The 16,468-nt window shown below is 29.7% G+C and overlaps 2 protein-coding genes across 3 annotated transcripts in view; one reads left to right on the top strand and one right to left on the bottom strand.

Annotated features, from left to right (window-relative positions):
• dve (SATB1_N and homeodomain domain-containing protein dve) overlaps positions 1 to 16,468 on the top strand; it is a 40,497-nt gene that overhangs the window by 12,491 nt on the left and 11,538 nt on the right. The gene's annotated exons all lie outside the window — the stretch shown is intronic.
• On the bottom strand, positions 954 to 16,383 carry LOC121122207 (acid-sensing ion channel 2). The gene is made up of 5 exons (XM_040717207.2): positions 15,950 to 16,383; positions 10,966 to 11,489; positions 4,368 to 4,559; positions 4,067 to 4,313; positions 954 to 1,815 (listed from the first exon to the last, which is right to left on the bottom strand). Exons 1-5 carry the CDS (start codon positions 16,253 to 16,255, stop codon positions 1,129 to 1,131), a joined length of 1,956 nt encoding a protein of 651 aa, XP_040573141.1. The 5' UTR covers positions 16,256 to 16,383; the 3' UTR covers positions 954 to 1,128.

The following is a 16,468-nucleotide window of genomic DNA, read 5'->3' on the forward strand; positions in this document are numbered from 1 at the left end:
AAATTTAAATACAAAAGCAAAAATAAAAAGAAGCCTCAAATGTCCTCCATTCGCTTTTTTCAACTAGTTTTGAATGAGGCCCACAAATGTGTAACTAAATCTAACTAACTCGAAGATGAAGCAATAAAATCGACTAGAATTATGTACTCAAAGACTCGCAACTGCGAATTATAGTTTAAGACAAATGATTTGAATTTATTAATGCAATAATAAATCATCCACGGCTTGCTAGGCCCATTCATCAAGCTGTGTATACTACCAGATCTTAAAAGCATATGTCTCTCTCTAAGTTTATTAAATAATTATTGTTGGGCAACTTCCCAAATATATGACGGTTTGATTATTTAATAGTGTTTTGGAGCTTCAGTAAGTTAATTACATTGGATTGGAGTTAACGATGAAAATCTAAACATAAGTGCCAATTATATATAATACCTTCCCTAAAATTAGAGCAAATAAAGTATGTAAAATAAAAAAAAATTGCTGGAAAATAAGTCATCTCAAGATAGATGACATTTTTTTAACCCAAATATGTTTTTATCGAAAATTTTAATAACAATGCTAATGTAAAATAAAAAAAATAACGTTATTAAATAAAAAGAAATAGAAATCTCCTATATATATAAGAGACACAATCTTTTAAAAAATATTGGATTTCTTTACAAGAGGAAATGAAAAAAAAAAAATATATGTACACTTATTCCTTATCTTTATATATTTCTTTCATTCTTTAAATATATATATTCAAAGTAAGTTTTTGGTGGCATTTAAATACTCAACTTTAGTTTGAATTGTTTTCTTCCAACTGATTATATAAGAAGAAGTCAACTAGTATACTCTGCATTTTGATTTGAAGATGAACAATGATTAGAAAGAAGAGCTCTATGTATTTGATCTTCAATTATTGCGGAAGTTTTGATAAGTTTGTAACAACGCAACCTCATTAAACACCCTTTCTTCATATTACGAACTTGTATCCTTTGAATACATAATTTATTAACCGTCTTTTATATGAACATGCTTGATAAATAAAGTTATATCACATCTTTAATATATAATCTTTAAACTATTTATAAAATAATTGCTAAACTTGAGCTCCGTAGTAAAGAAAAGTTATAACAGAATAAGCTATAACAGTCTTTCAGATGTGAAATCTGTATCTGTTAATTCTCCTCCACATGAGTTACACTTCTTTATTCTTATAGAGGGTAAATCAAACCCATCAGTGTTTTTACTCCCGTTTTCAACCCTTCCTATTTGTTTCTTCTTCCATTCCTTGATCGTTTTAGAAGTAATTCCCAGAATATGATATAAAATTTCAAAAACACTGACAAGACTAAATCCCATACAGAGACCCAAAAGACCTCCAGTATTAGCAACAAAAGCTATAATGGGGATTTTTTGATCTCTTTGTATATTCGTTACTACAGGATCTTTGATGTAGACATTAACAACGGCTAGATTCTTCTTAGCGTACTGAAAAATATTTTCTTCTAAATTGAAAACAGCTGTGTCATTTGTAGAGAGTCCTAACTCTCTATTTGGCTCCCATATGTTACGATTTTGACAAAGATGACTGTCGCGAACGCCAGATTTATTTGATACCAACTTAATATTATCGCAAACAGTAGGGAATTTCTCTGTGAGGAAAATCTTTTTCCGAGAGTTACATGTTCGAACGAGCTTAAGGAGTGCAAGGCAAAATTCCTCACGCTTCGAAAAGGTTTCACGGTTAGGAAAATCTGAGGAAGTAACGCTTACACTATTAATTTGGTCATCACATGCGCTCAAACATTCATCCTGGTTCTTTCCAACCTTTAAAATAAACGATATAAAAATAATCAGTTTCGTCATTGAAATTTTAAGTCAAATCTATAAATTATTTTTTATAACAAAGTGTTTTATTTTTGGAATAAATTGTTCATCACATCCTTACATAACTTTTCATATCACATAAAAAAATGAGTAAAAATATTCATAAGTATCCTATTACAAAAAAAAATGGTTTTTTTAAAAAAATCTTTTAATAACCAATAAAAATAATTTTAGTAATTTAAATTATACAATTTGCTGTTAAAAATACAGTAAATTCATTTAATTCAACTCAATATAATTTCCAAATAGAGAAATATTTTTTTGGAGTTTCGAGTCTTAAGTTGTATATTATGGACTTAACATAAGTGAAAAAAAAGATTAAAATAATTCCTACATTTTCTATCAAGATGCTTCTTGCAATTTGTATGGGAATATCAATCAAATATAATCTCCTACTAAAAAGAAGCAATCGAGTGAGAAAAAAGCTCTAAGCATGAAATAAATCATAAACAAAAGGATTATAGAATTGCAGAAATTAGCAAATTAATGTCAGAAATATGTTTCACACTAAAAATTTATTGATATATAACCGTAAAAATAACAGTAAAAATAAGTTATTTTTATGTCTGTATTTATGTATGGCATGTTTATGGTTGATTTGTTGCATGAAACATTTGTTGAGTGATTCTTCGTTAAGTTTTTTTAGGCAAACTGAAAAGAAATTTCTTTTTCATAAAATAATTTTCAAACAGGGAAAAAAGAAAAAAGTTATTTTAGGTATAAGAGATCTTTCAAGTGAAAACTATGTGCATGATATTTCCTTCAAGGAATTACAATTATGATTATACATACATTTTCCCCTAAATTTCTTTAGCATCGTCCAATAATTACGTGATTTTGAATATGTAACTTGATCTTTCAAAATGTTGAAATGCTATTTCACAATATTTAATTAACTTCACTTTAAGAAATATCTATGCATGGATAATTATGTAGGCTTCCCAGTCCAAATAATAATAATAAAAAAATAACTCATTAGGAGTGATGACTTTATTATGATACATGCGGCAAAAGTGCCGCATTCCTTGATTAGGAATAGTGCATCGCAGTCCCATTATTTATGTCTATAAATTGATCTTCTTAATTCTGTATGATTTATCTCCATAATGAAATACTACTTATGTCTATAGACATATTTTCACAAAGAGATTGAAAAATAAAGATTGAGTGAAGCATCTGAGCCTAAATACTATTAAATTGCCATATTATGTCTAGCCTTGTCATGGGTGTCCGCAGGATTAACTGTATGTTTTTTTGAGGGTAAGGGACTTGGCTTTTGATTTTTTTTTTGAAAAAAATTCAAAAATTAAATTTCAAAAAACAACAGTTATTCATAGAAAATCAAAAAAAATTCGGAGAAAAATTTCAAAAATTTAGTACAGCTATTTCATAGGATATTAAAAAATAACAAGAATTTGAAAAATTTAATTAAATTTTTTGAAAAAAAAAATATTACATTTTCTAGTAAAAAGAAAAAATCTTCTTTTTTTTTTGGGGGTTGCAGCTCCTCCACCCCACCCATTGCAGACGCCCTGCTTGTTCTACGTGGATCAATGGTTCATTCAATGCAAAATTATTGCTAGAACTAGAAAATGTTTTATAAACGTAGGCCAAGGTGATGAGAGACATGGCTTGCTTTCCCTTAAATTAAGCAAATTAATTGATTGGAGTAGTCTTCCTAAAAAAGATTGCAAGTGTTTGCGCTATAAACATCCTTTTTAATTTTGACTAAGAGGCTTTTCTTCGATAACTATCATATTTTTTTGTTACGCTAATAACGCCAACCGTTATCTGATCTCAGAACTATTTAGTTTCTTGTGAATTTACTCATAGATATAATATATTTAAAAAAATAAATACTTTATCAATTCTTTTTTGTTTATGAGCACTTCACTCACACAGATATTGCTACTAATTCAATGTATGATAAATATTATCAACCAATAAGATAATAATTACATTTCTCAATATTTGGTAGACACATTGATTTTTCCTTTAATATATACAATTAAACATAAATAATTCCTGAACAAAATTAGGTTAGGATTCATGAAGAATACGTAAATCATTCGATATTTGATTTATTTTTTTAAATAAGTCACAAATAGAATCATTGATCAAATTTGCACAATTACATACTTATATAGGTAACAGCTACTTGGTTTATATGAGAGAGTTGATATTGGTTTACCTTATTTAACTTCCCAATGTAACGTAAATTTCTATTCATACATGTGAGCCCGGGCCCGGAACATATTTGAGGGACTTCTTTATTTGCTAATTGATGAAAACTTGGAGTACAATTACATTCCTCCAAAATCTTTTCATAGCCGGCTTCAAATAAACAATTTGACATTTCATAGCGGTACAAACTTGACGGAAGATATTTGAGGGGTAATTCCCCCTCCACATAACACCCACGTTCCATAGGGTTAAACCTGCAGATAAATCAATGGATAATACTTAAATAAATCGGAATGATAAACACTCACCGATATCGAGCCTCTTCTGTAGTTGACATGAGTATAGGAGTAACTGCTATTTGAAAAACAGATCCTGGGGAAATATCCAGTTCCTTAATACTCATAATGGGCTGATCCAAGTGATGATGAACGGCTATTTTGAAGCCTTCTCCTGCCTTTAAATGGAATGTGTAGTCGAAGGTTTCAGCATCAAGTAATATACTAAAAATATAACAAATTATATGATTTAAATACCTACAAACTTTGTTTTAAGGTAATTTATTTTGTCTTTATATCTTCAAACTAACAGAAACTTTACACCCAAAACTTTATAATATTTTTTTACCGTATTCCGGATTATTTAATCCTATAATGACATGAAAGGGTTTTGTAGAGGGTCATTCTTAATTAATAGAATATTGCAATCGAATTTTACATTTTAACAAAAGTATTTATAGAACTTAGAATAACATGAATATGAACATTATCCCTATTATTTATAAAACATGATTGCATATTGCAGTATACGTCACTTTCATATTATTTATCACTCCCAATATATTCTTATTTCATATATATACATTATACATCCATATACTTATTACTTATTTCATTTTTTTAATCAATACTTTATTAAATTAAGCTATCGTCAAATATAATTTGTACAAGCCGTATTCAAGGAACAATAAACTACTCGCAAAGAGATAGTCATTACATCTCTCAACCTTTCATTCAAGAGAAAAGGCCCTGGAAGGTTAAAAAATGCAAAGAGTTAATGTCCGTAATGACCATAGAGAATATAGTTATCTATGCAATTATTTTATTATATCTCTTAAGCTTTCCTGCAAAAAAGGAAAAAAAGAAAAAACTTCTCTAAATCAGCAAATCGGAACCTTTATTGTACCGGATAAGGACTCAAAAATTAGAATCCTCTTCGACCCTGTCTAGCCTCAGTTCTAAAAGTCTGACAATTTTGTACTTGGCACGAACTCCCTAGACTTCGCTGTTTGTTGCGTCTCGGAGGGCAAGAAAAACCAGACTTCCCATCCGTATGCCGATACCCCGAAGATGTGATTACGGAGGAGTGGAAAACTTGCCTTCGGACTTCATCGAGGCCAGCTGTGCTTCTGTTGGTCCCCATATTGAATCCATCATTCAAAATGGGGGACATTGAATAAAAAGTGTACAAAAATGGTTGAATTATTAACTTTTTTTTTCAAAAGTTTGCCATCAAAATGGCATAAAATAAAAATATGTATCAGTGAAAACGGCTTTTAAAATTTTCTAATTTTTCAGTCTTGACCCTGTATATCGCAACTTTTCCTCCAAAAAGAAAAAAGAAAAAAAAGCCCAAAATCAGTTGGTTGTTAGCCAATAGGGCAAGAGCGTTGTTTACTTATTAGTAGTTTGCGCTACTTTGCGTTTATTACATTATTAGTCGAAACGTGATTACCCATAGAGTGCTTACACTGAGAAAAAGCTAGGGAACTTTTTAGAAAGCGAAGGTTAGCTGACCAAAACAATTGAAAATATAGCTATTAACACATCAATCTTGTATGGAATCATCCTATACTTCTATAAAAATTGAAGAGTTCAATAAATAAAAATATAATCAAATGTTATATACGGGGAGGGAGTTTTGAACATAAAAATATTAGATGCACACTCTATGTTTCTAACATACCTCACGTCGTTACCTTTATTTTATCACACAACCTTTCATCCAGAAGGAAAAAAGAACAGGTCCAAATCATCTGGTAGTTAGCCAAATAAGTCAATCATACCAATTATATACCATTTATATCTTAAGTACTCCCAGACTATCACTCTCTTATTATTTCTTCACCATTTTTAAAATGATAAATATATAATTAGAATCTGCATAGTATTTTATTCGATTAAATTAAAATTCGTATTAAAATATTGTTTAGTAATATTTTATTCAAGAAGTAGGTAAACATTTGTATTCGTGTATCACAGCCAATATTCCCTCATAGAAATAATAAAATGGCCAATAAATATATATTAAATAAACGACGAGGGATCAACAAGAAGTTGCATTCCAGTTCTTATAGAAACGGAGCATATATATATATATAGAATTACTTTCTATATTTATAAAAAAAGAATAAATTATGAAATAGCCATCACGTATCAAGGGAGAAGAGGGAATTGACAGCTGACAAAAAATACATAGGTTATTTTTGTGTTAGTGAGATAACACCCCTACCTATTTACTACTACTGCAATTTGAATGTTTTAGTCAACTACTTCGGCGTCAATTTCTTCTTTACATCATTACTCTATGTTTTTTTTATCCCTATGGAGTTACCTCCGAAAATAATTTCAAATAACTTTTCATATTATAATCTTCAAACCACAACAATTACCCCATTTAAGGTAAAGAGATGATGTGATTGAAAATGTTTCTTGTTTGGGGGAAAGAATGCCATGTTAATCATTTTTGTGCTTCTAAAATTAATTATCTGCAAACAAGATCAATTTTGAACAACAACATGATCACTTTATTTTGAAAAGGAGATATGTTGAGGTTTTAAAAAGTTCTTCGAAATTTGTTTGGTTCATTCCAAGATTATACACATATATACGTGTACGAGCACGATGGATGTGATAACCCACCTTGAGAATAGCAGAGTACCTACTTTTAAATATCCAAATATGATCCAAAGTCTACATTGTACTTAACTGATTAATGTATATGCATTGAAAGTAAACGAGAGCATTAAAACCATATGACCATATTTTAGTTATTAACTAATACATAAATGGTATAAAGACTTATATAGACTCCCTATACATACAAAGAGCTATAAATGCTTTAAATCATGAGGCTTTTTTTACGATAAAAATTCCCTATCTGTGAATTTGATCTACATTCACTAGCTAATTCATAAAATGATTTTTATAGCAAAAATAAAAAGAAGAAAACCGACTTCTTTAATCATTAAATATTGAGGATAAAGCTCGATGAATGGAAATGAAAAAAGAGCAATCACAATGATATAGACCAACAACACCACAAAACACATAACTATAAATAGTACAAGATACAAATAAAGATTTCAAAGAGTTTCAGAATAAAATACTACATTATCAGGCTTAAGAACGTAAAGAAAATGCTAATTTGAGGCTTGGATCTATTCTTTTCGTTCATTTTTGAACAACTGAATGCCTACAGCGGGGAAAAAGTGAATAATTTGCTGAAAAATCTTTGAACGGCGTTAATTTCTTTGCTCATTTTTTATTCTTTTTTGGCTAAGGGTGCTAAAATCATTATGAATTATTCTATAACTAACAACATAAACTCCATCAATCTACCCTTTTAAATGAATTCACAAGCTCGATTTGTTTAAAAAATTGCAGGAGAAACGGAAATAAATTAACAAATAGCACTTCCACGAAATTGTTTCAAAAATGAACGAGGAAAAGTGTTAACAGGTGTAAAAATGGATAGTACACATGCATAAAAAATTATTAATTTAATTTGAGTCAATTTTCATTCACATATTATGAATTCTACCAATATGAGTTTGAATTCAAATCTTAAATTAATAAAAGTAAGAATCCATTACTTTGCTTCCTCAACGCAATGATTTAAAAAAAACCAACATTATCGATTGGCAACATTTTTAGAGAATATTCATATTGTACATCTGCTCTGATTTACGAAAAAAGTTTCACATGATTCAAAAGCTTAATCCACGAGTTATTGATTATGTTACGGACTCATTTACATCTATAATTTTTAATAAAATGAATAATGCTTATTATGGAGAGTTTATTTTTATACGCCGTCAAAGCAACATGATGAATATATATATATATACATATTTATGAGTGACGCTCGTCAGATAACATTTTATAACAGAAAGTTGATTGAAATTCATTCATGCAAAAATTATTTTTGGAAATAATTGCGTGAATATATTTGGCTTAAATTTATGATCAAATTAGAACATATTTGATGCTTAATTATCCAGGAGCAATCCTTAATATTTATTTCGATATCGCTGGAAAACTCTAAATTTTGGACGGAAGAAGTTATGCAAAAACGGATAGGGCCTAGGAGTCATTGGCAGGGGTGCCGAAACCAATTCATTATGGGAGACAGTTTATGAGGTCACATAATCATTAATCATGTAATTTTTATTACATGAAACTTCAAAAACTGGTGTAGCCAATAACCATAGGTATTCTAATAAAAAGTTATGCAAGGGTTAAGTTTCAATAATATGTAATTTGTTCATTATTATCAAACTGTCTCCTCCCCCAGCCCCCACATGAATGGGGGTTGGTGCCTTTTTCAATTGCCCATAGACTCTACAAGTTCTGGTACGACTCCTTATATGCACTTTCTAAGTTTAATAGGGCTATCCAAATCAATCCTACCAAGTTACAAGAACATTTCTAAATTGTTCTTTATGCTGATTTTGCAGACATATGACATTGACGTACTTTAATTTTAAATCCAATAATATTTTTACATCTAGTTTCTGACTTATTTATAGACAAATAAATATATTCCTTTAATTTTACATAAATAGGTTCATTTTTATCAAATGAAAAAAAATCAATTGGGATTTTTTTTTCTTTTTTTTTCAAAATTTAAAGAAATTTCTAATTCCAACTAATTTTGCGATCATAAAAATATTGTATTTTATAATATTTGTTGCATTAAAACAAAACATACAAATTCAAAACAATGTTTTAAGATACACTTACAAAAATCCTTAGAAAAACCTCTCTACAAATTTATCCTAATAATGTTTATAGCTTATGTCGGTACAATATACAGTGTGTTTAAAAAAAGGCAGAAAATTTACCGGTCTACGAAAAAATAAGTTTAAAATGCAATTTATGAACGGAATGGTTGGATGTTACGGGAAATAGATGTTGCTCTCGGGAAAGATAAAATTAAAGATCAATTTATCTCATAGCCCGCCAGAAAGTCGTATTTAACGTTTTAACTAAATTGGGCACCGTTGAGCAGAATGCCGTATGTTGTTACTTCCCCATGGCTACTATTGTGGCCTTCCGGAGCTTATGGGCGGGTTGGCTAGATCCAAACTTACAACTGGTACCTTCTATAGGCTCCATAAGTTCCCTCTCCTTGTACACAAGGGTCTTACCCATGTCTTCAGGCTTGCAAATGTCCTTGACTTTGTGACCATTAGACATTAGAGTTGCAAGTTTCCTTTTTTACACCTAACTTTGTAATGGAAACTCCAATTTCAACTCAGGGCTTAAACAGCTATATTCAACGCAACCTTTCATAAATTGTGTTTATAACACATAAGAGAAAAAATACTTTTTTGACCTAAGAGTCATCAAGGTCAAATCCAAGGGGCTAATAATGGTACAATTAATAAAGCCTCTCTTTTTTTTTTCTCTCTCGACAAAATTGTCAACCGGATAAATCTTAGTATGTGGTCACAGCATGCAATTGAATGTTGAATTCGTTAATAATACAAAATCAACTTCATCCAGATCTCAGAGACCAACTAGAAGTTTGATTCCAACAAATGTGGCATAATTTAAAATTTATGTTTTCTCTCTTTTAAATAAAGTATTAATTGTTATTGTATATATTAGGATTTTACAGAAATGGGGTGTTCTTGTGGGCAGGTAAATTTTCCTTGTTTTTTGAAATCCATTCTACATATTTGGACAAAAACAAGCAAAGCTACATACTTTGGCGTGTAAGGAGAAAATTAGATAGGGTATTTACTTACTATTCTTATATTATATAGGCAATTTTTGTTACTTTTTTTACATTTAGTGGACAAATACATCAAGAAAGTTCCAAAATAAATTATGAGTGCCTTTAAAAACTTTGTAGTCCCTTTAGAATACAAACATGTAATATATATGGTTTTTCAATTTAGAAATCGCATATGATTTTATACATTGAATGCATTTAATTAATGATATATATATGTTAGTAAATTGATCAAGGGTTTCCATTGACATGTTCATCTAGGCTTAAGTGATTATTATGAGCATCAAAGAATTTAAAATATATTTATATATATTTTGAATCTTAGAAAGGATCTTTTTTGTGGATATATGTTTGTTGATTTATAGTGAAAATTTGAGTAATAAATTTTTGATACCATCGTTTCTTGACTACCTTACAGTGTTACATTTATTCATACTTTTTAATTTCTTAATAACGATATGTATGTATATTTCGTACATAATTTGATTTATTTACGGGAAATAACATTTATTTCAATTAACAAAATTTATTATGTGTTTTTGATTTTTAACCACTAATCAGGTACGTTCAATGATTCCGATTAGATCTGCGTACTATGTAATAAATATTACTTATGAGTGATTGGTTGCAAATAAAATATATATGTATATTCTACACATATATACTCCAATGAGATCTCTCAACCTTTCTTCTAAAAACTTTAGAAATTATATAAATAGCAGTTGGCCAATAAACGTTATTCTCGACAACAAATTCGAGCTCAATAGATTAACTTTCAGGACAGGATTAAGAACAAGGGTACTGACAGCGGACAAAAAATACGTAGTAAATTTTCATGTTTGCGGATAATTACATATAAATCATTTCTAGATACTCAAATCAAATTACCTCAACCCATTGGCCTTTCCAACTTGAGCTCCTTTTTGAATTGACCAATTGATTTTACCGAATAATTTATCCCAATATGGAATGGAGTCATACTTTGAATTGAAAACAGTTTGTGGCTTAATAATGGAGCAAATCCCATAGTCAGTTCCGAAGTAGGGATTAAAGTCAGTAGAGTTTCCATAGCGTTTCTTAGTTCCATAACTAGCTCTAAGTATCATTACACCGTAAGGTTCCTGGACGGCGAGTCGAGTGAATTGAAAGCCCTTTTGAATCCATTCTCCGTATTTCTCGAAATAAGCCGTCCAATTAGCCAATTGACTTTGAGAACAACTTCCTCTTTGTGTTAAACAATGATATTGATACTCACTCTTGACATAAGTCTCAGATTTGAATAAATTTCGTATGAATTCAGCCTCATCTGGATTAGGGAAATCCTTTGAGCCAGTATAGAATTGTTGATAAAGGAGATCCACTATGGTTCTGTTATTGTTTATATTGAGGTCGTTGAAAAAGGATTTTCGTACCTTAAAGTCAAATAAGAGATTCATTAATTACGTCATTTTATATTATTCATAAGGGTATGTAAGTACATAAAAAACATTGATAACTATTCATTCATTTACTTAGCTTAATGTATTTGTAGATAAAATACATAATTTTGAATAACATAAAACGGCCTCCATTTTGTAATTGTATTTTATGCCATCATTTAATACTAGGATTTAGTGAGTAGTGACTTCTAGTAAAAAACCTAAAAGCTACATAAGAAATAGTTTATTCATATGTACGTACATTTATTTTTGAATTTCCATTACTCAAAGACAATGACAGCTCTAAAAAAAGTTAATAACTATTGCCATTAAATCTAGCAAAGTCATTTAATTCGCAAAATAAATAGATAAATATATTTCTCCCATAGATTACTTCTTAAAAATAACTTGCACATATAATAATAACGTACAATTTTATTGCTTTAAACAAAATGGCATATATGTATGTAATAACAGTGATAAAAACAATAAGAAAAAGAAAGGGAATTTAATATGGAATAACATTAACTATTTAATAGAAAATGGTACGATATCTTCACAGATTTTTACTTGTATTAAAATAATTATGCATGCAATTTACTCTCATTCGAATTTCTTAATACAAATTTATGCAAATGACTTTATGACTACGATTGTGCATGTATTTCACACACATATGCATGATTTATTTGATTTCCAAAAGATAGCTAATAGGGCTACTTTTATATTAAAGATTTCAAAAAATAGTAGTTGGAATGTATATTTTGATGCTGTGTCCAAAATTATAATAACTGCTTTGATTATTTATATTTTTGGAGCTGATACGTAAATATCGTCAAGAAATAGAATATTGAATTCCTTGAGAAATTTAAATTATACATATATCTTTGTTGCCTCTATGGACCAAAATGTATTTATTAGTCATTAAACATAATATTTCAAAATTTGCAGAATTTTCCCCTTATTTATTTTGCTAAAGATGACATCGATAAGATCTTGAACTTCCATCAGAATAAAGCACATAACAACTTATTTTTTTAATCTTATATATGTAACTATTAATATTGCTCTGCTTATGTTGTCTTGCAAACTTTTTTCACTCTGAATCAGCCCTTAATTAAACTACAATAACAAATCCTTTTAGGATAAAAAATCCTTTATAAATGGTCTTTCGTTCATTATACCATGTGACTATTTATTTGTCTGGCCGGGGTAATTTTTTTACCTATATCGACAAAAATATATGTTTCCCATTTTCAAAAATGTTTTTATCACTATGTAACTTAATCACAAAAGAATATATTAAGATATAAGTTGAAATCCCTTAGGTAGTCCCACAATCCTAATTCCCCATTCATGTATCTACATATTATGTCCAAATATTTAGATAATTCAAGAAGAGATAAAATATTTTAGAACCATCTTTCAATACTTTTGAAGTTATATGTCTAACTTGAAACTAGAAATCCTTGAGAGTTTTTACGAATGGCTAGAAAACTACATACGTTGGACGAAAGGGGATTCAGAATATTCAACAGTGATGAGATAAATTGTATTTCTGAAAGTGCCTGTACCACATAAAAATATAACAGGTGACTTCAAAAAGGGGATAGATGTACCCTTTATGAATGTGAACAAGGATTCAGTTTGTCCCCATGTACAAAAGCCACCTCCTTTTCAGAATAGGAAAACAATCACTTTTTGAAATTATATCTTAATTTTGGTCATATGAGTAAATAATATTATACAAGACAAATTTGGGATTTGGGGAATACAGAACATATATTTTCTTTGTGTATTATTTCCTTTAAATACAATAATTGATAATTTGTAGTTTTCACATTAATAAGTATTCATCATGTGTTTATTTGATTTTCGTCATTGAAAGAATATATGGAAGTCAAATCTGTTAATGGATTGTTTGTTTTTTGGCAATGTAATAATATATTTAAGAAAAAATTAATCGACCCAATAATTGATGTAGGTACCTTCAAATAAAAACTAATATTGATAATCGATATATTTATATATATGTATATGTACAATTTCTCCTGTCAATTTTGTCTATGTATGTAAGTATGTTCATAGATGCAATCCTATTCTATCCTTGATTATATTTCCTTAAAAAAGTGCATAAAACACTATAGCTACTCAATTAGAACTAATTTTGATCAAGAGTCTATAATGTGTGTCAATACCACTTAGGTTTGAAGAACACTAATGCATATAAAAAATATTGCACCAAATTAATTCATCTTGATTCAAGTGTTGTAATTAGGATTTTTTTTTTTCAAAGAACATTTATTCGTGTATTTTTATCTCACAATTACATTCATGAATGTAAGTGTGAGTTATCAAGTTACTGATAAAAACCCTTAGCTCCGATGTCGATCCTCAATTTTACTCAGAGTCGAACAAGGATTTACAAATAGAGTTGAGTTGGTCCTTATTTAGGAATGAAGACTACAGTCCTGTCGAGTTTAGTCCTGCATGTTAACCCTAAAACTTATAAAGTGTGGTACTTGATGACGTCCCTGAACTGTACTTCTTATTTTTTTAATCAGTTTAATTACTGAGAGTTCGAAGGATGGATCGACGGTCTTGAAAACTTGTTCCAAAGACTGATAGGACCGATTCTATTACCGAACTAAACAGAATAAATAAGGACAAACCCAACACAACTTACAATTATAAATCTGCAGCAAGTCATCAATGTTACTATCCGTCTTTTATGAGCACACACCAATGTTCAATCAGGTTTTGGATATGTTAAAATTGTAGTAGAAAATGAAGTCCACCCCTCAGGAGTTAAATAATAATTATGGCACCTTAGAAAAACAACAAATTTAATCTTTAGTTTGCCCACTTAAAAAAAATCGGACGAGCTAAAAAATGCTAACGATTAGCATCACTGTACCACATCTATGACTATCATGGGTGCACATGTATATACGTGTGTAATAATACAGATATAAGAACTTTTCATATTATAATAATCAAACCTCAACAATTCTCCCTTTCAAAGTAAATAGGTTATGTGGTTATGCTTTTATATTGTATGTAGTTATTAAAACTCCATGATAAATTATGGAAGCATGGGAAATAAGATTCGAGTCATTTTCACTCCCCAAAAAAGAAGCATAGACTTAACCTCTTTATTTAGAAAGGGAGAGTTGTTAAGGTTTGAAGATTATAATATGCAAAGTTCTTAGTAATCAATTACTAATAGATTAAATAATTTATAATAATAATATGTAATTAAATGTATGAAAAATATTATGTTTATTTACTTTCATTTTCAAAATTTCTACAATTTATTTACATAATTATAATCATTTATGTGATTAAATAGGTTGGCATGTAACCGAGCGGATAAAATATCTTTGTAATATATAGTGTGTATCAAGGTTAATAGAAATACAAGGTTATCCCATAACGCCTGTACAACTGATTTTTGACTTCCACCACGCTCTTTAATTTGACGTCATAGTGTATTAGTGGTTGTGTGTTTCGCAAAACTCTGTTTTATTGCCGAGCAGTGGGTAAAATACATTAAATTGAAAATTTTAGCAATAGTGACGTCATAGTCTATAAGTGGTTGCGTGTTTTGTCAAAATTTGCCATTCTTGCCCAGCAGTTGGTACAATACATGAGATTGAAAATTCTATTTAGCCTGATTACATGATAGTTTAACCTTGTAATTATATTAGTCTTGGTGTATCATCTTTTTGCTCCTTCCATGTAAATTTTTAATTTATTAGTAATATATTCTCCAGAGCCTATAAAATTTAATATTATTCAATAATCATTTTTCAAAATGTTCTTTTAGATTATGAAGTCACGGGTGTAAGATATAATAGTAAAAAAGGAATCGATTTGTTCACTGATACAAGGGGGGAATTCATAGCTATTTACCGAAAATTAAATTTTATAAAGAAAAATTGAAAAGTCAAATTAAATTTTATGGAAAAAAAAAATTAATATTAAATTTTCTACAAAAAGCAAAAATTCCTTGATTTTTTGAGGGAGCACTACAGCCCACCCCTGCAGATGCCCCTGGCAAATAAAGTTATATAGTGCTAAAATATCCATTTTCATATTAGGGTGGCAAAACATTCTAGAGAAGTAGTCGCTTTAGGGTTTGAATGAAAGTAACGTAGGGTTAAAAAGAGTTGTGACTGTCCTTATTTATTCGATCTAGACCAGTCTAGTCTTAGAATCTGTCCTATCAATCCTTGGGACTGGTCTTTAAGACTCTCGGTCCTTCGGACTATCAGTGCTATATGCATTAAAAAAAGGGAAATTTACTGACGTCATCAAGGATCGAAGTTTATCAGTTTTAGGAATGATATGCGGGACTAAACTGGACAAGGCATCAGTCTTTAGTCCTAAATAAGGGCCGACATAACACTAGGGTTGCTAATGTAATATTTATTCTAATTTTTAGTAGATACCTGGTTGATATTACAAATTGTGACAGCAGGGAAATATACTTCGGAAAGAGGTACAGTTGTTGAGTAAATCGTGGTTACGACAGTCGATTTGGTAAAATCCTCAACTGCTTCATAAATAAAAATAGAAGCAATCCCTATGGACGCCGCCACAATAAGTAGCCAAATGATTCTCCAAATTGACTTGTCACTCCCAATATAAAACCATCCATGAAGACTTGTTTGCTCACAATACTCCCTCCAACTGCTACTTATCATAATTAATAAAATTTGTTGAGAACAACACTCTTTCAAACAACGACTATTCATAACGATCCTTCTTTTCGTTTCTTTTTCATTTCTATTTGGATCATTCCATGAAATATTTGATGCACCATAAAAAACAACGTTTAAAACAATTCACTCTCTTACTTAACTACTGGTGAACTCTTTACTATTCTGTCAGTTTTTCCCCCAATAGGAAAAAAAATGCACACACGTTTTTGAGCGTCTAAGCTCTCTTCTCTCTTTATAGATGGAAAT

Source organism: Lepeophtheirus salmonis, chromosome 7 (assembly GCF_016086655.4).
Source record: "Lepeophtheirus salmonis chromosome 7, UVic_Lsal_1.4, whole genome shotgun sequence".
Lineage (NCBI taxonomy): Eukaryota > Metazoa > Arthropoda > Copepoda > Siphonostomatoida > Caligidae > Lepeophtheirus > Lepeophtheirus salmonis.

Bases quoted from the DNA above. Each gene is read 5' to 3' on its own strand.
- LOC121122207 (XM_040717207.2), bottom strand. From the start codon at position 16,255: ATGAATAGTCGTTGTTTGAAAGAGTGTTGTTCTCAACAAATTTTATTA. The intron at 11,490-15,949 runs GTATCTACTAAA...TTTGACTTTAAG, and splicing joins CAATTTGTAATATCAACCAG to GTACGAAAATCCTTTTTCAA. The intron at 4,560-10,965 runs GTAATTTGATTT...TTATATTTTTAG, and splicing joins GGAAAGGCCAATGGGTTGAG to TATATTACTTGATGCTGAAA.